General features: G+C 36.5%; 1 protein-coding gene across 1 annotated transcript in view; it reads left to right on the forward strand.

The window, feature by feature from the left end:
- Positions 1–27,697, forward strand: part of TTC27 (tetratricopeptide repeat domain 27) — a 127,388-nt gene that overhangs the window by 32,110 nt on the left and 67,581 nt on the right. Inside the window, exon 9 of the mRNA XM_054822388.1 lies at positions 11,614–11,680. Within this exon, the coding sequence (XP_054678363.1) occupies positions 11,614–11,680 (67 nt within the window). The remainder of the gene's footprint in view (positions 1–11,613; positions 11,681–27,697) is intronic.

Consider the following 27,697-nt stretch of genomic DNA (forward strand, 5'->3'; position numbering starts at 1 on the left):
GGCATTAGCTACCATATGGTGATGACACTTTTGGTAAATTTTGAAAACATGTTTCAGAGTCTGCAATGGTTAGCTTCCTATGAGCATCAACCATGTCTTTCAAGCAAAACGCTGCCCTGCTATTCAGTGCAATGGGAATACTTGTATAAATTCAGAGCGTCCATTGCTAGTTACAAGCTATACTACAAAGTCCTTGTGGTTTTGCATTTAAGTTTTTGTTTGTTTGGTTTTTCTCTTCCTGGCTTTCAGAAATTATATGCCACGTGGGTTTTGGAAATGGAACAGAAGAGCAAAAAGCAGCTTGAGATTTGAGGATCATAAGTTGGCTGCTAATGAATATCCTCATTTTCTAATAGAGAAATACTTTTTTCTATGATGGAGTGGTCATTTAGCTGATGACAGTTATCACACAATTTTTTTGGTGTGTGATTTGTTTCAGAAGTATTAGTATGTCAAAGTAAAAATGGTGACTTTGATGCAGCATTCATCATTCTTAAAGCACTTTTCTGATCTGTGAGTTGCAAAATGATGGAATCCGCGGTACTGCTGAAATATCTTGCTCAAGCCAGAAGGCAGCCAGGAGCCCAACTATGAGTGAATCGTAGTTACCAAGTCTCAGACCATTGTTTCCTCTGTGAGGGCACATGGATGTTATAAGATCTGCCTTTGTGATAGGGTGACGGGCCAGCAAAAGGCTAGTGAGACAATTCAATGCCACAAGCTAACAACCCAGCATTTGGCATAGTTCTTTGTGGCGTGGGGCTTTTTGCTTGTTTTGTAGCACATGTTATAATGTTTCTCTGCACCCTCTCCCCACTTGCCAAAATTTTCAGTTATTTTTCCTCTTCTTGTCCCATAAAGTGCAGTGGAAATCATTAGTGGAGTGCAGATTGTTTCCTTTCATATGCCCATTTCTCAGACTGCAGCTTTTTGAAGGGCTAGACGCTTGGTTATATAGTTGAAGTTAAATGTGAAGTCACATGTCTGTGGCTTCAGCTATGCACTTTAACCATTGAGCCCATCCACTGTAATCAGGAATTCATGAGTGGAATGTGTACTGTGGCTTTGTATTTTCTTTATTCTTCAAGTTTTAAACTTGTTTTCAAGGCCACATCTAGATCCAGTTTGAGGACAAAGAAGTGGAGTGAACAGTGGGTTGACATGTATTCTTGGCCCAGTCACTTTTAGTCTTTCACACTGACTCAAGTCAAGGCAAAGCCTTCCCCTTTCTGAAAAGCATTTTCATGCACGCTTCATTATTTAAGACAGTATTGTCTTATATTCAGATTATATCATCCCTCCTGCCTCCACCCTTCTGAAAGAAAATTCAATTTGCCTAATGGTCTTTCCCTTTTCTATCTCTCTCTCTCTTCCCCCCCTGCCCGAAAAGGTAGAATTTGAATTTTACATTGGCTGGCTACATTCTAGGTTTCTTGATCACAGTATGTCACTTTGAAACCACCCCTGTCACACTCTGAATAGTGGCTAGAAAACACGCCAGCTCTGTGTGTACATTATAAACCAAGCAACATCTCATGCAGCATGCCTGCTTGTAATTAACACGCATGAGCCTAAATCAATTATATATTGTTACACTGATGTAAGGAAAGAACAACCTATTTATCAGAAATCCATTTATATAAAAAAGTAGCAATGTAAACTGTACCCAGCCAGTTCTCTGTGGCATCTGTAATTTGAGACAGTTTCCTTTAAAGTGTTTGGCTATTCTATTTCTTCTCTGCAGATTTCTTCCAAATACTGAACAGTCTATGGAACTGAATCTAAAAGAAAACAGTTGTCTCTTACAATAATGAAACAGTAGCTAAAAAAAGTGTATGTGTCGCCCCAGACTGCCTCACTTACACAAAGGTTTCCTGTTCCATCGTATCTGGATTTTGTAGTATCTGTATAGGAAGAAAGTGTCTAGAGGTGTCTTATGATCATCTCACTGCAGGAGTACTGCAATCTAAAGGAAATACTAAGAGAAACTCCTAGGAGTGCAGAAGCATTACTTGGCTAGGACTATTTTGCTATTTGATATGAAATAACTAGTTATGAGGGTATAAAACTTATTTTACAGTCAAGCCTTAAGACTATGGCCAAAGCTTTGTATAGAGCCTTGAACCAAACTTTCAGAGGCTGAGGGAAAAAGATATTAAAGTTCCAATTTAAAAATAAATATATTAAAAACCCCAAGAATGGGCCAATGTATGATTTAAATAATGTATTGTTACAGTATAGACAGTTAGCTAGATTAAAGACCTGAATTTTACATGGTTAAAGTTAGGTAAGATGGATCATGTGCTTATAAAGTTTTATATATTTATATGGTCATACCATATAGTTTGTATGAGAAGTACAAGGCAACAGTAGGTAAACATTGTTTTCATTTGTTTTTATAAGAGAGCATTCTCTCTTCCAAGCCATTGAGATGGAAAAGGTTATGTTAAACTGCCTGTGGAAGGCCAGAGCTTACACATGTTGTCCTATGAAAGTAAAAGCTAAGACATAAAATCTTGGACAGTGTTAAAGGTGATGAAGGTTTTTCTGTTAAATACTTCTTCGCAGTCTGGCCCATCTTTACAAACATATCATGTAAGTGTAAGTTATTATTATTTTTTTGAAACAAACCAATTACAGGTGCCAGACAGTATAGTGATCTCACCGTGGTCAGTTTATGGCTGTTTAAAATCATTGCCACAAAATATATTGCTGTGCACCAGTACATAAAGCTGTGTGAAGAGATTCCACTGGGGAAATTAACTTCCTGTCTTGCTGTTCAGAATGCTCACATAAAAAACGTTAGTCACTTGAAATACCTTTGTGAAACTTTGAAAACACATGTAAAGTGATCAGTTCGTTGAGTTTGGCTCTTTTCCATTAACAAAATTAACACAGCTGGTAAAACTGCATGGAAATATTCATAATAGCAAATATTCATAAAATGCACATGCGGAAAGTCTGACCTATGTATTCTTCATCATCCATCTCATGCTAGTTAACTGTAGTTTTAAGTAGTTACCTGAGGAACTTGAATTTTCATTCTCTGCACTTGCAGAGAGGAAACATAAGCAAACAAAAACTCAGAAGTTATTTTCATCTATCTAATTTTATACTGTGTCTTCAAGAGTGACTGTGAGAAGATACCTAAGGGTGAATGATAACACCGCAAGCATGTGTTGCTCTCTTCTCCCAAATACTTTCCCAGCCTCTAAACAGTGATTTCCTGAGCCTAATCAGGCTTGTTTGCATGGCAGCCCTCAATGGATCTCTCCAATATTTGTTGTCTTCCATTGAACCTGTGTAAATTTTTTGCATTGGTAGCATCTTTTGGCAAAGGTGTCTGTCTACATATTTTGTGTTTGCTGTTCAGAAAAAAAACACCTCCAGGTAGTTTTGGTTGCCAGTAGCTTCATTTAGTGACTTAACTCTCTTATTTCCTAACAATTTTGAAAACCTCTGCAATGTCCCTCTTTGGTTAGTCCTAGCCTAATCAGACATCTGTTTTGCAGAAGTTGTTACATGTTTATAAGACATAAATCATAATGATTCATCATCATAAACCAACAATCATTCTAGCTGTCTGTTTCTGAAACTTTCCCAACACTGAATTACTGCTTTTGAAATGAAAGGTCCAGAACAGAACATACTATTCATGGGTGGACAAAGGCTTTATGTCATATTTTATGTAGGCTTTGTGTTATTGATTTGTATACTTTATGTAGTATGCCCTAGTACATTATTCTCTATTACTTTCCTAATTAATTACTCATATTTTGATTTGCCTTTTTCAGCTGCCTAGTACTGAGCTAATGTTTTCACACAGCTGCAGTGCTAAAGAGTTGCTCCTGAATAGAAATGATCAGATCGGAGCCTATTATTTTTTTGTGAAGCTAGGACTGCATTTCCTGTTGTGCAATGCTTGGCATTTTTATTTTATTACCCTTTTGCTCTATCCTGTAAGGTCTTTCCGCACATCTTTATTGTCTATTCAGATCCTTACTTCAAAGAATGTCTTATCATTTGCAAGTTTTCTCACCTCACTATACATTCTCCTCTTCCAATTTATTTATTAATATTACAGCACACGGATCACAGCACAAAACCTATGCAGGATTACACTGGTGACCTTCTCCATTGGAATGGCTGACTATTTGTCTTATACCATTTCCTATCAGTTACTGACCTTTGCCAAGACATTCCCTCTTATCTCATTTGAATGCTCAGTTTCTTTGAAAGTCCTTCTTGGTGAAGGACTGCTCAAAAAATATTACAGACATCCAAGTTGATTTCATCAACCAGCTTATGTATGTCCTCACATGGTTAAACCTTCCAAAAGCCTCCAACTGGTTTGTAATGCAGGATTTTTTTTTTTTACGGAAGCCTGGCTGACTCTCCCCACACACATTGTATTTGTCCAGGTATCTCTAGTCCTTCAGTTCATTATATAGTCTCTCCTTAACTTACCTGCAACAGGTGATATGCTTACAAGCCAGTAGTTATCCTGATCCCCTGACGCCAGTTTTAAAACTGGCATCTCTTTTGTTCCTCCCTTATCTTCAGGCACTGAGGTAGTTTTAAATGAGGATGTAGACACTGCTTTTAGTGTCTCAGCTATTTCATCCCAGAACTCACTTTAAACTTTTTATTCCAAATACTATTTGGTCCTGTTAACTTCTTGGCATTCAACCTCTTAGCATGTAACCTCTTCTGCAGCTTTCTAATTTGAGACAGTTTCTTTTCTCCTGTAATTCTCTCCCTTACCCCAGAAGGCTTTCTGGTGGGAATTTTACTATGTTCTTCTACAATAAATGCTAATGCAATGAATTCTTGTAGCTTCTCTGCAGTGGCTTTTGTACCAGGGCTATCATTTTGGTCCTGTGGACTCTTACAATTTTTGTTCCTGCTGTTTTGGCAGAAGGATTTAACACTGATTTTGATTCTTTTGGCTAGTTGCTCCTTAAATATTTTTTGGACTCTGTAATTATATTTTTAGAGATATTTCATTATTATTGTTTAATATTCCAGTTTTCAATCCTTTCTGTATTCTGTGTTTTAATACAACTTCAGCTATTTGAAGAACACTGTTATATTTTTAATAGCTTTTAACAATGTTCTTTAACACTTGTCAACTTTCTAAATCCGTTCTTGAAACAGAAATATTTAGTCATAATCCAAAAAGGGGTACTTTGGAATGATTGCTGTTAACGCCACTGTTACAAAGATTATAGCTATTTAGTCCCAAACTATATAACTAGTTAGTTAAACTAGATACCTTATCCATTAGGCTGCCAATATAGATCTGATTAATCAGATTAAAGATGTAAGTTGTAAGCTATTGGCAATTAGCTTTTGCTGATTTACTAGAAAATACTTTTTTTTTCTGCTGCAATTTAGATCTTACTCCAACGTTCTGTTTTATCTGTCTAAAGAATGTCTGTTTCTCTTTGTTTTCTTCCCCTCTTCTATTTCATTCAACTCCCTAAGGATACAAGGGTGGACAGAAAATACCTTGCAAAGCTGAGTCATGTGGTGATTAGTGACTACTTTTCATATTGTTATGAAAAGTTGCGTAATCATAGATCCTACAGCAACAGTTCCTAAATTCCACTCTGATTTCAACTCCTGAAATTCTCTGGGGTGAACTGCTTAACCTGTCCTGGAAATCAGAACAAATACAGGGCATAGGAGTGAAATGTTCATCAAGTACTGTGACAGGAGCTAGCAGAGTCATTAAAAATGCTTAAAATCAAGCTACAATTCTACTCGAGATTGAGATTTAAAATATAGCTTTAAATTTTATTTGATTCAGTATGGTAAAATCATTAAAACAATTTAACTTTTATCTTTCAAGCTTTGCATTACTGTACTTATGTGTCTTAAAGCATTTTATATGGATGTGGCAGAAATGGAAATTAGAGTCCTATTTTAGCACTGCTTTGGTCTGGAAGAACTGCATCTAAAAAATCTGTCTAGAATAAGGAGAGGATTAATCCTTTCTGCTTGAATCATATCTTTAGCATGCTGAACAGTAAGTTCCAATTTTGTCAGCATTTAACTGTCCCTTGCTTTACCCATGCTTTTGAAAAGCTATGGTCATGTCACTTAACATTCTGATTGCCTAGCTGCTGTGATGTGCTTGTTATAATATTTGATGTTTTCTTGCTGCCTTTTTTAGGGAGAACCCCACCCGCAATAGAAAAGCTTGTTATGTTTCACCTGAAGTCACATTTGTATTAGTGACTAGTGTTTAGTGACTTATAGTTGACTACCTCAAGGTGACTATAAGTATTTCTGCTAGAAGCTGACATTGGACAAGGGAAGAAGTAACTGAAGCAGAGAAATTGTTTATTACTTTCCTGTTTTCGTGAAAAATTTTCTCAAGGAAGGAAAAAAAACAGTGAGAGAGAGAGAGAGAGAGTTATATATATGACCAAACTGTTTCCTAGCAGCGTTGTCTAAAACTTTCAAAAAAGCCCACCGATAACATTGTGGGGGTTTTTTGTGGGAAGATGGGGGAAAAAATACATTACTATAATAATTAATAAACTTTTCTTTTTTTCAGTTGGTCTCTTCACCAAAATTCAGAACCACAAAAGTTAAATCAGGAAGGAGGAATAATAGTTAGCTTTCCTTATTGGCAGACTCCAATTTTACTGAACATAACAAGAATAAAAAGTGATGTTGAGGTCTTTGCTTGCTTTTCAAAGCCCTTTCTCATCAGTACTCAACCAAAAGCATAGTTGGTATTTCCTTGTGGCCACGCTTATACAGCTTGCTCAAGTTGATGGTATTATGAAATGTCAGCGTAAGTGGTATGAAGCCTGTGTGGAACCTCCATCATGGAAGGTCTTTAGGTATAGAATGGATAAACATTTGTCTGAAGTTAGAGGTTTGTAGAGCAGGAAGAAGAGTTGGAAGACCTCTCAAGTTTTGTTCCGCTGTACAGATTGTTGCCTTTTGACTACTCTGGTCATGTTCCTCTCTACGATAATGTGTAAATCTTTTTTTAAGAAAATTCTGGTCAGTAATGCCATTCCTCTTTCACCCAGCCACCCAATTTGCTTTATTATATAACTTATATAGCAATTTTAGATGTTAGCATTTTAAAAAATTGAGAGAGCAGCTCTCATATGCCATTCACTTTCTGTGATAGCTCTTTTAAAAAATAATAAAAAAAGATTCACTGCACACACTGATGATTTTGTTTACTTTGACATTTTGTAGTTGTATGTCATCGTTGTCGTTGCCCCCACCCTCCAGAAATTTTGTGGGAAGTTTGATAAGAAAGCATCAAGAAAAGCACTATTAAAGAGTAGATCCCCTAAGTTACAAAAGAAGTGAAAATGAATTTTATCTCCTAATAGAAGTAGGAAGTTGAATCTGAGAAGGGGGTGTAATTATGCTTTTGCTCTATCTTTCAGCCTACCTGTATTTGGCTGCAGTCCTTTGAATAAATGCCATTTGCATTGCCAGAGAATTTGTTTCTAACTCATCCCTTAATTTCCTGAATGTTTCATCTGTACTCATTCCTAGGCTGCTTTAGTTTAATGAATATTGTCAGTTCCTAAAGATTGGCCCTGTGTGTAATTTTTTTTTTTTTTTTTTGGTGGTGGGGTTTTTTTTCCCTTCTGTTCCTCCATATGATGGGGGCGGAATGTGGAAGAGACTCATGCTACCAGGAAGGAGGCTTAGCACTCTGCTACACAGATAATTCTATTTCTTTTTGTGGGCATGCAAAGAAAAAGAGATAAGAGTTTTTCAATGGCATCGATTTTTCTTTCTCCTATCTTGAGTGCTTTGCTGCTTATTCTTAGAATTCTTTTATTATGTCTTAATACTTTACCGTGTCTTTTCTTTGGAGGAAAAAACAAAATACATCAGGCACTCTGGCCTCTCTTCACAGCTGACAGATAAGCAAGTGATGGGGAAGATAATGTCTCTATACTATATTGCTTTTTACTTTTAAATTTCAAAATGCATTCTTACTACACCTTGGTAGAATTTACCAAAAGAAAATCAGTGTGTTTTACCGTTTCTGTCTTGACCGTTTTAGATTAGAAGCACTGGAAGGCAGAGGAATGTTCACTACTGAAAAGCAGATTCTTACTTCATTTGGGATATTCAGTCACTGTGTAAATAAATGGCAGTTTACTGCATTTCTCAAACTGTTTTCTCTGTACTGTCTCCTTTCAACTCTCACAGCTTATGTATAGTCTTATTAAGTATACTCAGGTATGAAGATAGTGTAAACTCATTAGCCACATCTTTTAGTTGTTCCTCAGAGCCTACAGTATGTCCTGGACAGGAAGAAAAATGAAACTAGATTTTTTTTTTTTCTAAAATTAAGAGGGGAAAAACCTTACCAAAAAAACCCCCAAAAAACCCCCAAACCCCAAGAAAAGAAAAACAAAACCTTCTGTATTCTACATGAGGTAGTTGGAATAGGATGTCAAGAGAGATCAGTGTTGTGATACCTGGTAACATGCATAATGTAGAGAGAAATTTTTAAGTACAATGTAAAAACAGTCAGCTTATTTTTAGTTTTCAGTAAGAAATAGATTCTGTTCTTCCTTTTGTTAACAAAACATGAGGCTGGAAAATGTAAACTGTAAGTATCATTAAAAGAAAACTTTATGAAATTGTTGAGGTCGGAAGGGGACCACTAGAGATCACCACGTAGTCCAACTTCCTTGCTTGAATCAGTCATCTAGACCAGATTGTTTATGGCCATATCCAATTAGGCCTTGAATATCTCCAGAGATGGAGACCTCAACCACAATCTCTCTGGGGAACCCCTTCCTGTCCTTTACCATGCTCATAGTATTAAAGGTTTTGCTTACCTTTTTTAATGGAATTTTCTGGATTTCAGTTTGTGTCCATTGTTTCTTGTCCTTTCATTGGGCACCACTGAGAGGACTTAGGTTCCATCTAGTTTATTCCTTGCCATCAGGTATTTATACATATTGATAAGATCCCTCTGAGCATTCTCTTCTCCAGGTTAAATCATTCCAGCTTTCTCACCCTTTCCTTGTATGTCAGATGCTCCACTATCTTAACCATCTTTGTGGCCCTTTGCTGGGCTTGTTCCGGTATGTCCACATCTCTCTTGAACTGAGGAGCCCAGAGCTGATGACAGCACTCCAGTTGGATCTCACCAATGCTGAGTAGAGGGGAAGGATCACCTCCCTCAACATGCTGGCAACACTCTTCCTAACGCGGCCCAGGAGGCTTTGGATGACTTTGCTATAAGGGCACATTCCTGGCTCAAGTTCAGCTTTCACCAGGGCCTTTTCTGCCAAGCTCATTACCAAATGGTCTGCCCCCTGCCTGGACTGGTGCATGGGGCTGCTCCTTCCCAAGTTCAGGACTTTGCGCCATGTCCCATCATCAAGGTCATTAATGAAGATGTTAAACATTATTTGATCCCTGGGATACACCACTAGTCACTTGCCTCCAGCTGGACTTCATGCTGCTCATCATAATCCTTTGAGACTGGCAGTTCATCTAGTTTTCAGTCAACCATGCTGTGCATTTATCTAGTCCATATTTCATCAGTTTGTCCATGAGGATATTATGGAAGACAGTGTCAAGTGTCTTTCCAAAGTCAAGATAAAGTCCACCAATCTAGTCATCTCATCATGGAAGGCTATCTGGTTAATCAAGCATGATTTCATCTACGTAAATACATGCAGACTACTCTGTCACCTTCTTGTCCTTCATATCACAGATTGGTTGAGGTTGTAATGGACTGTTGGAGATCATCTTGTCCAACCCCCTGCTCAAGCAAGGTCAGGAGTTGGCATTTTCCATTGCAGAACTGCATGAGGTTCCTGTCAGCCTGTTTCTCCAGCTTGTCAAAATCTCTTTGGATGGCAGCACAACCTGCTGGTATATCAGCTGCTCTTCCCAATTTTGTGCCATCAGCAAACTGAGGGTATACTCTGCCCCATCACCCAGATTCTTAACAAAAATGTTGAACAGTATTGGATTCTGTATTGACCCCTGGGCTACACCTCTAGTTATTGGTTTCCAACTAGACTTTGTACTGCTGATCACAACCCTCTGAGCCTACCTGTTCAGCCAGTTTTCAGTCCACATCACTGTCTGCTTATCAGCTTCTTTATGAGGATCTTATGGGAGGCAGTGCTGAAAGCATTACTGAAGTCCAGGTAGACAATGTTCAGTGCTCTCCCCAAATCTACCAAGGCAAATCATTTCATCATAGGAGGTTATCAAGTTGGTCATGCATGACTTCCCCTTGGGGAATCTATACTGACCACTCCCTCCATGTGTTAGGAAATGGCTTCAGGAAGGATTTGCTTCGTATCCTTGACAAGGAATGAGGTGAGGCTAACCTGGATCCTCCTTCTTGCTCTTGCTGAAGATAGGAGTGACATTTGCTTTCTGTCAGTCTTTAGGAACCTGTTTTGGTTGCCATGACCTTTCAAAGATAATTGAGATTTCAACAGGTAGCCTCTATTCTGTACATTGTTCTTTTGGCTGGTAACAAAGTTTTAATCAAAGTATTGACTGTTATTTCTGCAATGGTAATTGTATCATATGTACAAAGGAGAATTAATAAAATGGCAAGAAAAAAGTTAGATTGGGGTGAAATCTTTTCTCCAAAGTAAGGTATGTAAAGTAGGGAGTATAATTTCAATTTGTGATCTATCATCACAATTAATATACTATCTTTGCAATTTTAACCTATAACATGAAGTCTGCTGCAAAGTTTAAGGAATAATGTGATGAATTTAAGCTTATGTGGTGATCCATACTCTGTGGTATGATTTAGGATATATTTTCTCTTGATATCTTTTGTTTTCACAGGGAGCTTGAATTGTAGCCTTGCTGCTCTTTGTGGCACTTGGAGGTATCTCTTGTAGTATATTTGTAAATGTTGGTGGGCTGTTGCTAAGGAGAATGTCCACTCATGTAGAGTTGTAAGCCCAATTTCTTTATCATCTCTGTAAATGTGTCCAATTGTGAATAAAATAATTGTAATTCTTATCTCTTTGTATTCTTCTGGGTTTCTCCCTTTGTGTACCACAAGCTAGTGGTAATGCCAGTTAGTGAGATGGACCCCTGTGGTCATGTTCCTTGAGTGACTAGAAAGAGGGTATGTGTTTGAGATTACCCTTCAGCACTTTTTGAGCGTTAGTGGTTTTTTGTTTTGCAGAATCTGTGTTCAATTAGTCATAGAATTTTAACTGAAAATAGACCTCTGTAAAAAAAAAAAAAAAAAACAAAAAACAAAACACAAAAAAAACCCCAAAACCCAGGGAATGGATTTAAAACTGTTTAGGATTTCTAAAATTATTATTCCCATAAGCTTAAACTGAGCAAGACATTTCAATTTAGAATGCTCTTGGAAAGGCACTACTGAAATATCTTGGTTCTCTAAATGATTCTTTTTTTTTTTTTTCCCTTCTTCTGTGACTGCTCCTAGGGTCTAGGTCTTCTACACATACCATACTCCCATTTGTCATTGTAACAGTTTTCCAGAATGTCCTTTAGATTTCTGCAAGTTTGAAAAACACGTTCTGCATAGTGGTATTCTAAAGATTAAATCAGCATTGCTGTTATGTTTTGTTTTGTTTTCTTTTACAGTATAGACTTCCAGAAGAACAATCCAATACACAAATTAACTGAAGAGGAACTTCTGGCTTTTACTTCAGTAAGTAACTTATCTGGACTTCTTAGTAAACATGTTTTCACTTCATATTTAAGTACCAAGCAGTAACTTGTCAATCACATTAATCATGAAACTGTTTGTAAACCAAATTTGGTTTACTACTCAGTCATCTCATTACCTTTTTCTTATTTAAAGAAATTAAAGCGAAGCTGAAGTTCAACCCAGTTTCGAGACATCCTCATGCAGGATAAGCTTGACATCTAAAAGTTTAATTTAACCTGAAAACATGCACAAAACGTTTTTTGTGTGTTTGGGGTTTTTTAACTGTATGAATTATTATGTGTTATTAAACTATGTATTTTTACAGTAAACTCTTCCTATGGCACTAGTGTTGAAAGTGTTCTTCTTTGAATAGTGTTTAAGTGGAGTTCAAAAGGAATTTCAGCTTTATTCTGTCAGATTTATTCAGTCTATGTATCAGATGTTCTGCTTAGATATGTTTCTTCCCAGTTCAATGGCTGATTTGCTGCAGAGCAATTCTGTAAATTCCAAAGAAGCCTTGAAAATTGTAACTCAGTATTTTTTCAGTGTAATTTTTTTACTCAAGACAAAGCATGATTTGCTTTCCTTCCTTGATCTTTTCCGGTTTTGTGTGCCTTTCAACAATAGTTTATATGGGAGGGTGAAGGAGGAAAGGCTAGTGGTTATATTGCCATTTTTGCTTACTTTCCACAATGTTAGATTTCAGCTTTGGGTGCAGTAAAGAGGACTTGCTCTCCTACCCAAGCCTTGTAGTCTGAGACCCTTTTGCCACAGTAGTGCCATCTGAAAAAGTAAATTCTTGTTAAGAGTTTGCAAATAGGATCTCAACAAATATCTATTTGATTTCAACTGAGCTAGAATTTCATCACTGACACTTGTAGTTATGTGAAAGTACTATGGGCAGTACTGTAAGGTTAACTATGGTAATGTTTAAGAGTTTTTTGTGATGGTAAAAGGAAGTTCAATATGTAAAAAGAAAATCCTAATCTTTTTATTAGATAGATAAATGTAAAATAAGTTGGTTTTAAAGTAATGTTTGTTTAGGTCCCTATGCTAATAGAGTACACGTAAGATCTGCATGAGGGAGCTGAATGAATCACTGTAAAACAGTTTGACTTATGTAGGTTTTCTATTTGTTCTACAATGATCATAGTGCTTTCTCATGATATATTCACAGTTTCTGCAGTATTTTGTTTTGAACTACAGTTTTGTTTTGGGGTGTTTTTGTGGTTTTTTAAAAGGTGGAATAGAGAGCAGGAAAAAAATGAAATGTAGAAAAAAATGAGACTGTTCACTCTCACTTCATATTGTAGTAATTGAAGTACCCAATAAGGATATTGAAGAATGATGACCATTAAAGGAGAAAAAAAAACTTACAGAAAGAATAACTATGTACAAATAAAATGGTGAAACTATTACAGTATAATTTTTTTGCAAAACTAATGTTGATGCAAGTGTATGAAATTTCAAGACATGCATATAATTTCATTAAAGCAAACCCTGCCATTTTTGTTGTTAAAATAATATATTTTAAATTGCAGGTTTTCTATGAAAACTCAGAATTTTGCTTCTCATATTTTATTTCCTGTGAAACTCCCTGGACTTTTTTGTATACTCCCTGCTTCAGTCTTCCCACTACCCACTATTGTTTGCATAATTCTTGAGTGGAAAAGCAGCCGTTATATACCTGAATCTTGAAATAACTTCTCCACATATTCTATCCTTATAATATTAAATGGAGTGAAATTGTAATAACAGAACATCTTTAACAAGATTAGCCCTACTCCCATAATGTTGTGCTTTCCAGAATAATGAAACTAGGAATAGGGTTTACTTGTTTTAACACTTGAGTTTTCAAACATTTAAACACTCTTCAGGTTTTACAGCAGAGGAGAAAAGGTCAAGGTAGCACATATATTAGGCAAGAAAGATAGTCAGCTTTACTGTCATCTTTTTTTCTGCTATTGCTTGAGAGACCATATTACCTGTTATCTGAGATGTAAGATCTGTTGGGTGATTCTTCATAATGATGAGAGAATTAAACTGCATTTTCCTGCCATCTAGTGGCTGATTCCTCAAAAATCATAGGAGGGCTGATGAACTTGCTTCTAAATATTTATTGCAGTGACTGTGGGGAGCTTATTTTTTCATTCATTCATTTATTTATTTATCTTTTATAGAGCTTCTGAGTCAGCTACAGCTTGCTTCACACTTGCAAGATCAGCAGCCACTATTAGGATAGATCTCCAGAGAAACACAGCTGAAAGATATGCGTAGGCTTCCCTATTTGTGCTCTGAGTGGCAAAAAAAGAAGGATCTATAGCGATAAAAGAACAGGAACGTACATCTCTCTAGTAGCACAGAATTCAGTGGACAGCAGTGACTTAAAGAAGTAGCTAGTAGACTAAAAATTAGAGGAAATAATAAATTTCAATGTTAGAATAGTGTTCTTTGAAACTTTTGCTTAATGTTTCCAAGTTAACTGGATGTAGGGACACAATTCAGTCTTTCCATTATTTTCTTCTTTGATCTTGACCTATGGTCCCAAGACACAAACAAGAACAAGTATGAATTGTAACGTTAGCATCCCAAAACTTTCCTGGAGAGTGAAAACAGGAATCAGATGTTAGCTTATATAATTTCTTTTCAATAAAGGCATCTTTTGTGGAGTTTGCAACTGAGCCTAAAATTGTGGATAGTCACTGCAGAATTTCATTATAAAATCTCTGAGCTCTTCTGCGTCTTAGCTCTGAGTCACTGCGGCAAGCAAATCCATCGCTGCGCTCCCTGGCAGTAGGGATGTTCTGTGTGACTGTTAACACAGCCTTGGTTCTTATGGTGTCTGCCAGCTGAGTAAATGGCACTGCAAATGTTATCACTTGTATTTAAGGTATTTACCAAGCTTTGGTACTACCTAGTGAAGCAGACAAATGAGCGCTATATCAATGCTGCTCTAGTAATTTCTTTAGCATCATTTAAACTGCTGTGTGTATGTGTGTGTGTGTGAGCAGGCATCTTCTCAGCCTACATGTGGATTCCTAAATCTGCAGGCTGGTTAGATGGTTGTCATGCATTCATCTGATATCTGCTGACATTTGTTTCCTGAAGAAACAAGGGTATTTCAAGCTATCTTAGGAAACTTGAGAAATTGTAAGGCATTTTTAATAGATCAGTGAATTGTCAAGAGATCCTCTTGCTTTCGACATTGCAAAATAAATGCATGTGACCTGCAGTTTTTCTCAAGCAGAGAGAATTAAGGTCCAGGTAGTATGAGAGGGAAAGGGTGATCAAAATGAACTTAAGTAGATGATGTGATCCTGTCTCATACTGGGTGTAGTTTGTCAAACAGGCATTCTAAACTCCCTTTTAGATCTGTAGAAGTTGCAAATTATTGGATCTCTAACATATATATGTACACACATGTGTATATTTTAAAAAGCATAGCTTACAGTCCTAAAAATAGCACTGTAAAGTCACTATTAGTCACTGCTTGGTGACTGCAGTCAAATACCAAAGGATTGCAGCTTTTCATTTACTGAAGTCGCTTGGGAACAGTTGCCATTGACCTAAAAGTACTAACTTTTGTATCAAAGAATTACTTTTAGTATTGCTAATTTTTGAAGCAAAGTGTGGGCGTGTATCAAATTCTGTGTATTTCTGTATGTAGTCTCATTGGCTGGGATAGCTACTCTTCGTACAATAATTTGGACTTCAGTGCTTGAGGTGTTCTAGGCAAATCTGTTCACCTATCATCAGCATAATATTTCAACTTTTGAGCTCATAATCTATAACTGAAATTAGATACATTTAATTTTTTTTCTGCTTATAGTTAAATTGTTGATTTGATATCTTTATATGAGAAGTAATGTAGCTCACATGCACTTAAGAATAAACACAAAATTAAACAATTGATTTTAAGGAGAATTAAATATTCTTTTTCTCACGCATAATGGTTTAGGGAAACAGTTATAATGTTTTTAATTCTATTATGGTAAGCACTTGGACTCCTAAGAAAGCTAAGATCTTTTTTAGAAATCACACAAGCTGCTTCAGAGACATAGTTATGCATATGATATTTAGCAAACTTTCTGATTGAGCTAACTGAATATTGCATTTAAAAGCTGTTTTTAAGAGAGGAAAAGAGGGGCAGTAAACCAGTAGTGAAACCTAGTGCTTTTCTCCTAGAATTACTGGTTTCTTCCTTATAATAAACTTTTCCCCAGAGCTTTCTGTATAGGAAGTGTACGATGCAAGAAACCAAAGAACTAACTCAGTACGGCCTTCACATTGAGGTTTTGTAGCTTAGTTTACTCCCAGCTCCCCAAGTTAGTTTTACAATGCCTAAATATGCTTCCTTATCCCATCTTTGTTTTCAGTGGATTGTTTTTAATGTAAAAATACAAATGTGAAGTCTGTTGGGTTTTGTATTGGGCAGTAATTTTCCCCTAGAAGTTCACATGTACATCATTGATCTCTGTATATCAGTGGCCCAAATACTTTTTAGAAACAAAAAAAAATCCTTTTTGTAAATGAGCAAAAGTAAGGTCTTAAAATAATTTCTATTAAATATTTGCTGTTTGTATTATTTTGAATAGGTAATACAGTTAAGACAATATACCCAAGAGGAGATTAAATGAACAACACTCTAATATAAATGTACAGGATATTTCAGTATATTTTTTTAAAACAACTTTTTAAAGATTACATTTAAAGCTTTATAAAAAGATAGCCATCATGTGAACATAAACTTTAGAACAGGAAACTAAAAAGTATTTCTGAAATGTAAAAGAGTTCCAGGAACATATGAAAGCTCTATGTAAGAACTGGTAAAACCCTTTGTCTTAATTTTAAGATTATGCAGTTCTTGCAGGGAGATAGGGGAAGGATTAAATACTGGATGGTGTTACGTTTGTCTCTTACAAAAGAGAAGAATGAGGATTTTTTTAAAAAAAAAACACTAATAAGATTAGACTCTGCAATACAAGTTCTTACAGCTTTATAGAAAGCTTATAATATAGCTTATAGTTTACATACTGGGGAGGCAATTCAGTGTTTCATAGTCTGATATGACATTCCAACAGAATATCCAGGATTAAGGAGCTGCAGCTGGTCCTTAACATTACCCCTTCCATCTGTCCTAGCCCTTGCTTTGTCCAGGACAAATGGGCTTTGTGGTAAATGTGATGAGCGTATTACTTTTTTCCCTTAATCGTGTCTTATGATCAAGAGACTTTGAGTGGTAGTGACATATTAACCTATAGGTTATTATTAACCTATAAGGGACTGAGGAGAAAAAGCAACTAGAAACTGTGGAAGAGAAGCCTCTTGCTTTTTTGCTTCTGATATCTTAGCCCCATACTTGTATCCTCTGGAATCCATAGAAGATGAGAAGGGAAAGAAAAGGGACCGTGGAAAATTTAGTTGCATTGGTTTGTTACACTCCTGAGACTTCTATCATTTATGGAGAGTAGAGCATGGAGAGTTGGTTTCCTTAAGTGGTGAAAACTGGCAAAAGGAAGCTCTGGCAGCTCTTCTGTCTATCAACACTTTGAACAGGTGAGGATATCTTTCTTAAAGCAGGGAAAAAAAAAAAAGTGTAGTAGTTTTTATTTTGCTCAGAGTACAAAATTTAAAAATTATTCACCATCTTCTAACAAAAATACCTGATCGTTCTGAAATTGTTCCAGTAATGCCATGAAGGATACCAAGGTTTGATCAAGGACTTGGAGAATGTGGAGAGAGTCTGTCAAAATCCAAGGAATACTGTGTATTCCAAAGATGGACCAGATGGGAATGCTTCATGTCCTTTGTTTTTCCGCTGTGTTGAGCTACTGATTCCATAAGAGACTGTTTTTGCTAAGGAGTTTGCAAATGGTTGGAGACGTATTTTATATTTTTTCAGAGGTGGGCATTTATTGAGTGCAATAGAAACTGATGTTGTTTGGTAACTTTGAAAATCACTGCAAAGAATTACAGTGCACATCTTATTGAGTGTATTTGTGTGTATGCATATATGAATACTTTTTCTGCTTTTCACTGTAGGAAGGGGGCTTTGGGAGGAGGGAGTGGAGGGTGGAAATGGGAATGCTTTGTTTTTCTCATCTTTTGTATGGCATTTGTGATATTAATGTGGAACTAGGGAGCAATCAAATCACAGCATATGATATTTTTAATGTTAAGCCTTTCTATCAAAACCTCTGTAAAACTAACATGCCAATTTGGTTTCTGAAGAGAAACTGTTTATACAGTTTAAATAAAAGCAGTGCATTTTTCTCTGCTGAGAAAATGGCTGCAGTTTTCTTTATGTTTTATAACCAGCAAGAGTATTGAAAAGCTCATTAAGAGTGCCATGTGTCTCTACTGCTGTAACTTTCATGGCTTTATAAAAAGTCTCTTTCACTTCTTTTCTGAGCAGTGTTGCCCATTTTGAATAGCCTCTGTTGGTTACAAGATTATAACACTGTAAAGACTTTCTCCCAGCAAAGCCCTGCTAGTATTAGTAAGACTTTTTTTTTAAGTAAATGAATTCAAAGCTATTCTATTTTTTCTTTCTTCCTTTTTTTTCCTTTGTTGCACTTTTATTCAAAAGTCTGAATCATTTTCCAGGAATGTCAGGATCTAAACACTTGCTGTTAATTTACTGCGTGTATGCTTTCTGGCCCATCACACATTACTGGGAAACCAGATTGAGTATAGCAAAAGAGAAGCTGCCTCTTTCTGCTGGAGTATCATGTGCAAAGACTCAACTAGGTTTCTTGGAAGCTTATTCACAAAGTGCCTGGTACTTAGTTTGCAAAGTATTGTGGATAGGAAATTAACCTAGTGTTGTCGGTTATTTTTGCTGCTGTTGCATTGTATGAATTTAGATGTTTTAGGGTAAAGTAACCGGGTGCTGTAGTACATGTGTTGCAGGGCAAGGGGGAAGCTTGCATTCCATTCCAAAACTGAGATTAAGTAACAGTCTGTTTGAAGTTGTTTTATTTTACAGAATATCAGATTTCAACATAATTGATACTTTTATCCCTTTTAACTTTGTTCTCCTCTGTGGTCTACATTCTTCCCTGAGTCCATGGGATCCACAGCTCTGCTTGCATCATATCTTACAGGAGATGATTCCTGATTTATTGTGTGCCTTTCTAAGCAGGAAGAAATTTGAGATAGCCTTTCCTTTCTAGAATAGTCTGCTCTTCCATATAATCTGTACAGAATTACTCAAGCAATAGATTTTAGTGGTCTCACTGCAACCGCAGTGGTAAGAGAACATGAAAATCTTGTTTAAATATTAATAGATTATTTGCTTGTCTAAAGGTTTTAGAAGTTAAGCAGGCAAATTTGATGACAGTTAGTAACATTTTTTCCCACAGCAGCCTTTCTTCTCCCCCTCCTCCTTCCTTTTTATCTATCAGCAGCTCACTTATTTTTTCTAGCAACCTCTCTGACAGCCAGTTGACATGTCACAGGCTTCCCTTCCCCCTCGTCTCTTTACCAGTTACAACTTTTATAATTTTCTTCAGCAAGAAAGCTTTCATTGCAACAAGATGATGAAATTAAATGCCCTATTCAACAAAATGCTGTCTGAGCTATCATCTGAAGGAAATAAGACTCTTGTGCTTAATATTCCCTTTTTAACAGTATTCTAATGATCAGTTCAATTCATATGTTATCAGTACTAGTAGTCGCTTTTTTTTTTAGTGATTTATATTCTACTGATCTGGCTGGCTGGGGAGGGGGGCTGATGAACTAAGCAAGGGGTAAATCCAAGTCTTCCTTTTTTCAGATTAAACTTACATCTTTGTTCTTTTACCTTATGTGAGGAAGAATTATTCTTAAAGTTTATTTAGCTGTCCTAATGTCTTGCCCTCATCTCCTCTGCCTAGTTTTAGTATTGTCCCTTCATTTGGTTCTTTTTTTTTTTTCCTAACCCAACATTTCAAATATAACTCTAATCTTGCTTATTCCATAACATCTGAAAAAAATGAAGGTTGTTTAATTCTTGTTTGCTGGTCAACTTGCTACTGTCCCTAAGTCACTGAGTTTTATTTTCTCTGATCCTATCACATCTGTAGTTTGGACTGGAAGTAGAACATTTCTCAAATCAGCACTCCAAACATTCTTTCTGGTCTATATTAAAGATGAAATATTGAAAAAGTAACAGAATTTCTTTGACTTATTACACAATTGAGGATAGGTTTGATTAGAATGCTGTAGTCCTTGATTGTAGGCATGAAGTATGTATTTCCTTCCCTCCTCCCCCACCAGGTGTCTGAAGTGTGCAAATCTGATACTCTTGGATTCATTTATCATCACTAAAATATCACTGTTCAGTGGTTGTTGTTTTTTTAAGAAAAACAGGAGCAGTCAATTCTAGCTATTATTCTATTCTAGCTACTTTGGGGAAAAATACAAGATGAACTTGATAAGAAATAAATCTATCTTACTGTGTTTTGCATTAATTTCTTTTTCAATTCCCCCAAAACTAGGGATGAAAAAATGAAATGTCTCCAATGATTTTTTTTTTTTTAACTCTTGAAGCTTTAGGCAGCCAAGCTACTGGAAGGGCTTTCTAATTAGTATTTTCTTCTGCGGATTTATTGATGGTCAATTTAAGATTTTCATGGGAAAAATGTTTAATCAAGTTCTAAGTCTACAAACCACAGGCTTTTGAAAGGAGATGTAAAGGGGAAAGATTTGGGGGGTTTTACCTATTTTTGAAAAATTTTCCTAAACAAATGCTTACAGCTTAGATTCAGCAAAATATCCATTTACGTGCTTAGCTGCCCTCGTTTGGGTAAACCCCGTTCTGTTCAGCTGTGATCTTGGATATGTTTTTGCACAGTGTGCTGCCCCTGTATAAGTAATTAGTTGGCTTCGGTATGTTGTGGAAAAGCATGGTACCATCTGTGTTATAGAAGGACAAAGGTTAAGCAGCTCTGATTCTGGTATTTCTACAATATTTCCTTTTCTGTCTTTTATTAAAAACGGCAAGTTTAAAGTGGAATTTTCAAGCAGCGTTGACCAAAAATTAAGATGTTAAGATTAAATTAATTTGTGAAACATTTAAATACATCATCTGCATGGAGGTTATATGCACATTTATTTTATTTGTATTTACAGAATGCTTGAATTCCAGTACTGATTATGTACTAAACAGTGCATTATGACTAAAGGAGAGGCAGGGGGAAGCATGTATTCTTGCCAGCAGACCCCATCCCTCTGCTTTTTTTTTTTCTTCCACAAATACATTTTTACTGGGATAACTTCCATACTGATAAGCAAAGTGTTTTTTTAAATAATTATTTGTAAGATCAAATGTGCAAGAACATTTCATAAGGTAATTTGCATGTGTTCATGACCCTTATGTTTTCGCACAACTGGAAATTAGTTTTCATGACTAGGAAAGGGTCATCTTCTGTTTATGAAGGTTAGCTCATTGCATCAGGAAATAGGAACAATGCCAGCTCATTTAGTGGACTGTTCATGCAATGTATATCATAAATGAGTCTCATGATTACTGTGAGAAAATTCAGAGTTTTTTCTGTATATAATTTATATGCTTAGCATATATGATAATATAGTATGGCATAAATACTTTTGACATGTTTGGATTGGCTGCATTAATCATGGCAAGCAGAGCTGTTAGTTATGAAGACTATTCAAATAAACGCTAATAGAATGCTTAAAAGCATCATGTTCTATTTGTTTCAATTTGCAAAAATGTTTTAAAAATATTTAAACTATTTAATGTTTTTCTATCTGAGAAGCTGAGATGTGAGGCCTTTTCTGAACTGAAATAAAAATCATGACACTAGATATTAGCTGGTGTATTTTGATGTATTTGGGAAGATTTTACGCCTTGTCTATATTATCCTTAAGCATGTCTTGCATTAATTAAATTGGAGCTTGGGCTTTTTTTCTTGAAAGACTTCATGTCTTGTGTCAATTAGATTTTTCTTCAGTACATTTGTCAGAATATGTTGGCCAACACATTCTGCAATGACTTCTATCTAGTCTAGAGAAAAGATGAGAGAGAAACTAACTTTTGCAGATTTCTGTGAATAGACTGTGAAAGATTTTTCTGCGCTGTAAAATGAGGTGTTTGATTTTGAAATTACAACACAGAGAAGAGGAGCATATGCATTTGCATTCCCTCAAATTAGTATCATACCTGGTTTGGTTTTTATCATTGGCTAAAACTGAGTATGTTTTCTTTGCTTTTCAGTTTAATATATGTCGGTGAAACCCTTTTAGTTTTAGAATAAAGGAAGAAAATATGTTTAGAAAATTGTTTTTCTTTTGTTTTGAACACCTTGCATGGTTTGACACTGTTTAATAGCTTAGTAAGATTCAGAACGCAAGCATTCCAAGTTGCTGGAATAAGGCCATATTTCTCATCCTACAGCTTATTGTGTAAGAACTGCAGTATGTGTATTTATTTGTCTGTATATTCTGTGTCTTTCCCTTATTTAATAGTAGTCAAATGTTTATTTATCTGTCTGTTGAATCTCTAACAGAGATGGGAAAATATGAAGCTTGGAGCTGCAAAACTAAAAAGATTGCCCATTTTGTTTGTCTAAGGAAAATGTCTTGTAGCTTCTTCAGACTAGATACAAGGAAGAAATTTTTTATGAAGAGGGTGGTGAAACACTGGAACAGGTTGCCCAGAGAGGTGGTAGATGCCCCGTCCCTGGAAACATTCAAGGTTGGGTTGGACGGGGCTCTGAGCAACCTGATCTAGTTGAAGATGTCACTGCTCATGGCAGGGGGGTTGGACTAGATGACCTTTAAAGATCCCTTCCAACTCAAACTACTCTCTGATTCTTCATCCAATTTTCACAGTTATTTTAATAACTGCTGTTGTTTATATGCGTAATACAACTGGACAGGTGCTAGACTGTTGTGTTTGAATCTTAATCCATTACAGCTCATGCTTTTAACATCTCTCATGTCTAAGCACATCCCAGACATTGCCTTTGGTCTCTAATAAATATATTCAGAGCATAGCTTCTCTACACAACTCTGTCAGATTTCGGAACGTTTTGCCCACCGAGACAGGATTTTCTTTCATGCTCCCCAGCAATGTCTCACTCATTTTTTTTCAGTATTAATCACTTGTGCCTATGTCAGCTTCCCTTTTTGTTTGCTCATCCATGCCATATTCCCCTCAGCCCTCCTTTGTCAGCTCTCACCTCCTGTTTATCTGACTTTTACTCTCATCTTCCCTAATTCCTTCCTCACGTATTTGTGACTATTTTTATTCTTTTCCTGCCTTGCTTTTGCTTGCTGCTTAAGGAGTTAGTCTTCTCTCAGGACCATTGTGTCTTTAAGTCTCTGAAAGGCAGGGAGCTGCTTTGTTTTGCTCCTGGAAACTAAACGTTTCCAAATAAGGTTTAAAGCCAGGCTGCTGGTGACCTCCAGCAGCTTGATCCTATTGCATGTAATGGGAAGAGTAGCTCTTTAAAGAGACTGAATACTTCTACTGGTAAAGTCAGGAACTGGAAGAAATCAGAAATCAAATATTTTTTTAATGGACATCGAGACTTGCTAATATGCTTTTTCCTGGAAAACTGCTGAGACCATCCTAGAACTCTCACTGAAATGGTCAGACTTTGACCCTACCCACTTAGCCCACCAATCAGTAATTGAGGCATGCCTCTTGCCTTCAACACATTACACTTACTTGTGAACACCAAATATTGCAATATGCAGTCTGCTAAACAGTAGAGACTGTTGTAGACAGAATTCCTGTGGTGGATGCTGGCATTCAAAACAGGGGAAACCCAGATATGACACACTCGCTGTAGAGTCCTGTCTGGCATTGTGTGGATTTTTCTCTGCTATGCCTCACTGTTCTTCTACAGACAGCTGTTCTTACAGACTGAAGGTTGTGAAGATGTTTTATAGAAATTCTATACTTTGTGCTGACACGGCTTTAATATTAAAGTCATTGGCAGCCTTGTTATAAATCACTAGTTTAGGCATGTAATTCTTCCTATTTTTTTTTGTCTGTTCCTGTTACAGAAAAAAATGTGATAGCTGATTTTCACTAGTTAACAGCATTATAGGATGAGTTCACAAAAGGCATTTTTATAATATAAAAACTGTATAAAACTGTTAAGGTATTCTTGTTGTGCCATTGAGTAATCTTAAAGTTTGGAAATTACGAAAACTTTTAAATTGGTTCTTTTCAAGAAGATAATTTTATGCCTTTTTCTGAGGATATGAAGGGAGATTTTAAGGCTCCATTGTGTTGTATAATTTTTATGGTTGTGCTTCAAACCTGTCTGAGAACCAGTATCTTTGCCACCCTACGTTCTCTTCCTGCAAAAGATACTCAGTTAAGGTATTTTAGGGATAATTATTGTAAATGGTATTTGTCCTGAAGATATCATTGCAAAAGCAAAGACAAAAGTTTCAGTTATAGTAAGAATCTATGCTGCATCAGATAGCAGCAGTATATAAAGCAGTATTCTTCCAGAGGCTGTTGATAGACCAAATAAGCAGGAAGCATCACTGGCAGTCTGTGGAAAAAAATGCGATGATGGAAAAAACAGCGGTGAGCTCATAAATGCAAGTAGGCAGGCAAAGCAGACAAATCCCACCACTCTGGGGCAGGTGCATAAGGATGCAGGATCTGTCAGGCCTAAGGGATTTTTGCAGTGGTGCGGAGTGCTGCAAACATTGAGTTTGCCCTGAACAGTTCAAACAAGCAAAGAAGCAGAAAGAAAGAAATAGGAACCTTAATGTGTAGTCTTACCTGGATTTTGCAGACTAAGAAGTACTTTTAAAAATAAAAATAATAATAATACATGCTTAGAAAGAATTGACCAACCTAAAGAAAGTATTGACACATCATGGTTCTTGTCTGTAGCCACAGGTAGTAGTACCAGAAAGATAAAAAGTCATAATTGTCTCCCTAAGGAATAAATACCTATCAGCAGAGGACAAGTTAACCTATAGCACTGTCTGTTCCAAAAACGGTCCTTGTGAGAGGAGAGGCAAGGCTGAGGGTGGGGTGGAGCAAGCAGGGCAGAGGACTTAAGAGCCACTATTGTGGTAGTTTCCAAGGGAATACCTAGCGGGGGTAGGACACGTTTCTTTTCTCACATGACTGAACTGAATGAAACAAGCTAGAAAATATTCTCCACTGGCACCAATTTTCTATCTTTCACCCTTTGTTCAGTCATTTGCTTTGTTTGTCTTGAGGCTAAACAGATTGCAAGTCCTCAGACAGCATGTACCATTGCATATAGTCCTGAAACTATCTATCTTTAAAATGTTATATCTAGCCATTCTCAAGCCAAATTCACTGTTTTGCTACCTATGCAGAGAGCAATTTCTTCAATGTGCTTTTCTGTTTTTCAGGATATTATCAAAAGAGCACATGATGTGTTCAGAACCTGAGGCTGAGCAGTTAAAACGAGAAATTCACTGTTGTTTAATTCCTGGGGAAATCCTTATCATTGGTACCAAAGAGTTAAAGTCTAGTCTTTTGAATCCAAAACCCTGATTTATTGCTGTTGAGATTGGGCCTTAGGAAATAAATGCAGTACTGTGATGTGGTGTGGAAGTCTGTACTAATGCTGTTTCAGGAGTAAGTCCAAACCACAGACCTGAAAAAGACAATGCTACTACAGTCAAATCTGGCTGAAGTTGTTTTCAGCATAACACAGAATAAGTGATATGTTTGGCGCAACAGAGCGGGTGTCGGTAATATGGCTGGACTCCATTCGAAGTGAAAATAGGAGCCATATCTTATGTGGTTTACCCTTTGCTAGTCATTGAAAGTAGATTCCTTTAAATACAACAGTATCTTCTTTCTTCATGACATTTCCTTTTCTTCTCTAGTTTCTTCCTTCTAAAAAAATAGAGAACCTCCAAGGAAAACTTACTTCTGAACTTATATAGTCTCTGGAAAAGAAAAAAAACAACCCAAAAACCAGCTTAAGCAACAGCATGAAATTTATTTTTTTTAACTCTTACAAGAGGATGAAATATGTATACCACTTAGTATCATCGCAGAGTATTAAGCTCTTACAAACTTGCTAAATATCAGCCAGTCGATGCCTTTTAATGTGGAAGAAAATGTAAATAATTTTGGACATCCAGGATAGATCTGCAGTTTGGATGTATAAGTACAACTGAACAAATAATTTGACACTCAGATAATACCTTTGCGCTGTTGTTAGAAAGTAGGAAATCCTATGGAGAAAAAAGCATTAAAACATTTTCCTAGCAGAACCTGATTTGAGTTGATTTTTTCCAATGTGTCTAAGATGACTTTGGATTGTGATTTTTGTTCCTTCCATAGGTCTCCGAAAGTTACGTACCTGTGTGCATGGAAGTTAACTAAGACTGCATTATGTGGAATCAAAAAAATCACGTTTATAGCTCACTATGTGTGTCTCTACTTTTTGTTTTATTTTTGTTCCATGCAAGCTGATGTGAGCTTGCTTTTCTGAGCTTGTCATATTTAAATCCAGACAAAGCTTTTTCTGAGTCTTTTGTTTCCACTGAAAATTCTTCAGTAAGCGTGAATCTTTGTACCCTTTCACGTAGCTTTTTCTGTGGAACACATGAGGCTTCCCTTGCAAGGGAATGTTTCTCTAGTGCTCGTTTTCTTTGACCTTTTTCTCTGTGAAGTGTATAATGTAGGGGACACTGGGTTGCCATTTCAGTTTTATCTGCAGAGCCAAATTTACAGCTAGCTGGAAAGACAATCATTATGTGTTTGTGTTTCTTCTACTTCTAACTAGAGATCAGATTCCAGTATACCTATGTCCACATTAAATGACCCTCTTTAATTTCGATTTCTTAATACAGACAATATTTGCGTGTTTCTGAGTCACAAGGTTATGGAGTGAGACAGGAGCTTTTCCAAGAAAAACCATAGAAATATCCAACTTAAGAGAAAGCTCAGGAAATTCTTGATGTGTATTCAGAAGACGTAAAGACTATAGCAGGAAGAAGAAACAGATAGGGACTGAGCTTTGGACACGAACATTGTTCTAACAAGTGCTTAACCATTTCCCTGTACACTACTGAAAAGTGTACTTGGGGAGAGCGAGAGTTGTTTTGATTGGTATTCTTTCTGCGTGTGAGGAAGTGTATATGGAAGCAGAAGGAGGGAAAAAGAAAGATGCAGCCTTTTACAGAACAACATATTTATATCTGTTAGTAAAAGCAGCAGATGTAGACCTTTCGTATGTGTCTTTCGCTCCCTGTCCTTCAAAAACAAAATAAAATTCACTGCAAATGAGAGCTGGCCTAGGGATGACTTCAGGTTTCAAATGAGACGATCATGGAGAATGGAAGGGGAATTTGGATGTTCTCCTAACTAATGATACTTACAAGAACCGAGACCAGAGGTAAGGCAGCCTCATTTTACCTGAATGCTACCTATGTTGCCTTTGTTAGAGAAAACAAGATGAACAAGCAAGCTGTGAAGTCTGAGGATATTTTCTTTTGGGAAGTCATCCTTTTTCCCCATCAGGACTTCCAGCCATATTGTCAGCTGAGTATGCTCAGTCTGAGTGTTGACTGGACAGAGGAAAAGGATGCTGGTGAATATGGAGTAATGTTACTCTGTTGCTGAGAAGCAGCTGTGTTGTTTTTTTTTTGGTTTGTTTTTTTTTTCAACAAAATGCCTTCTTTTGAGGGTAGGTAGAAGAGATAGCTGAAGAAAGATACTGAAGTGTCTTGATATTTCTAATGAGGGTAGTAACACAGTATCTTTGAGCAGGTAATAGATTATAGTCTTCACAGTGTTTTGGCAGAGTTGAACTTTTGAAAGTAACAGATACATTCATTTTGTAAAAGAATTCACTCATGATTCTTTTTGCAGTATTCCTTTCCAATATCTTCAGTGAAAAGAGACAATGTCCTTTTAATGCAAATTATTCTTGACTTTCTTTGGCTGGCTGGCCATCTACAGAAATATGATTAATTGTCTTTAGAGGAAATTTAGAAGAGTTGTACGCAATGGGGTGGTTTGCTCTTTTTAAAGAGACAGTTCACTTT

Source organism: Grus americana, chromosome 3, assembly GCF_028858705.1.
Source record: "Grus americana isolate bGruAme1 chromosome 3, bGruAme1.mat, whole genome shotgun sequence".
NCBI lineage: Eukaryota > Metazoa > Chordata > Aves > Gruiformes > Gruidae > Grus > Grus americana.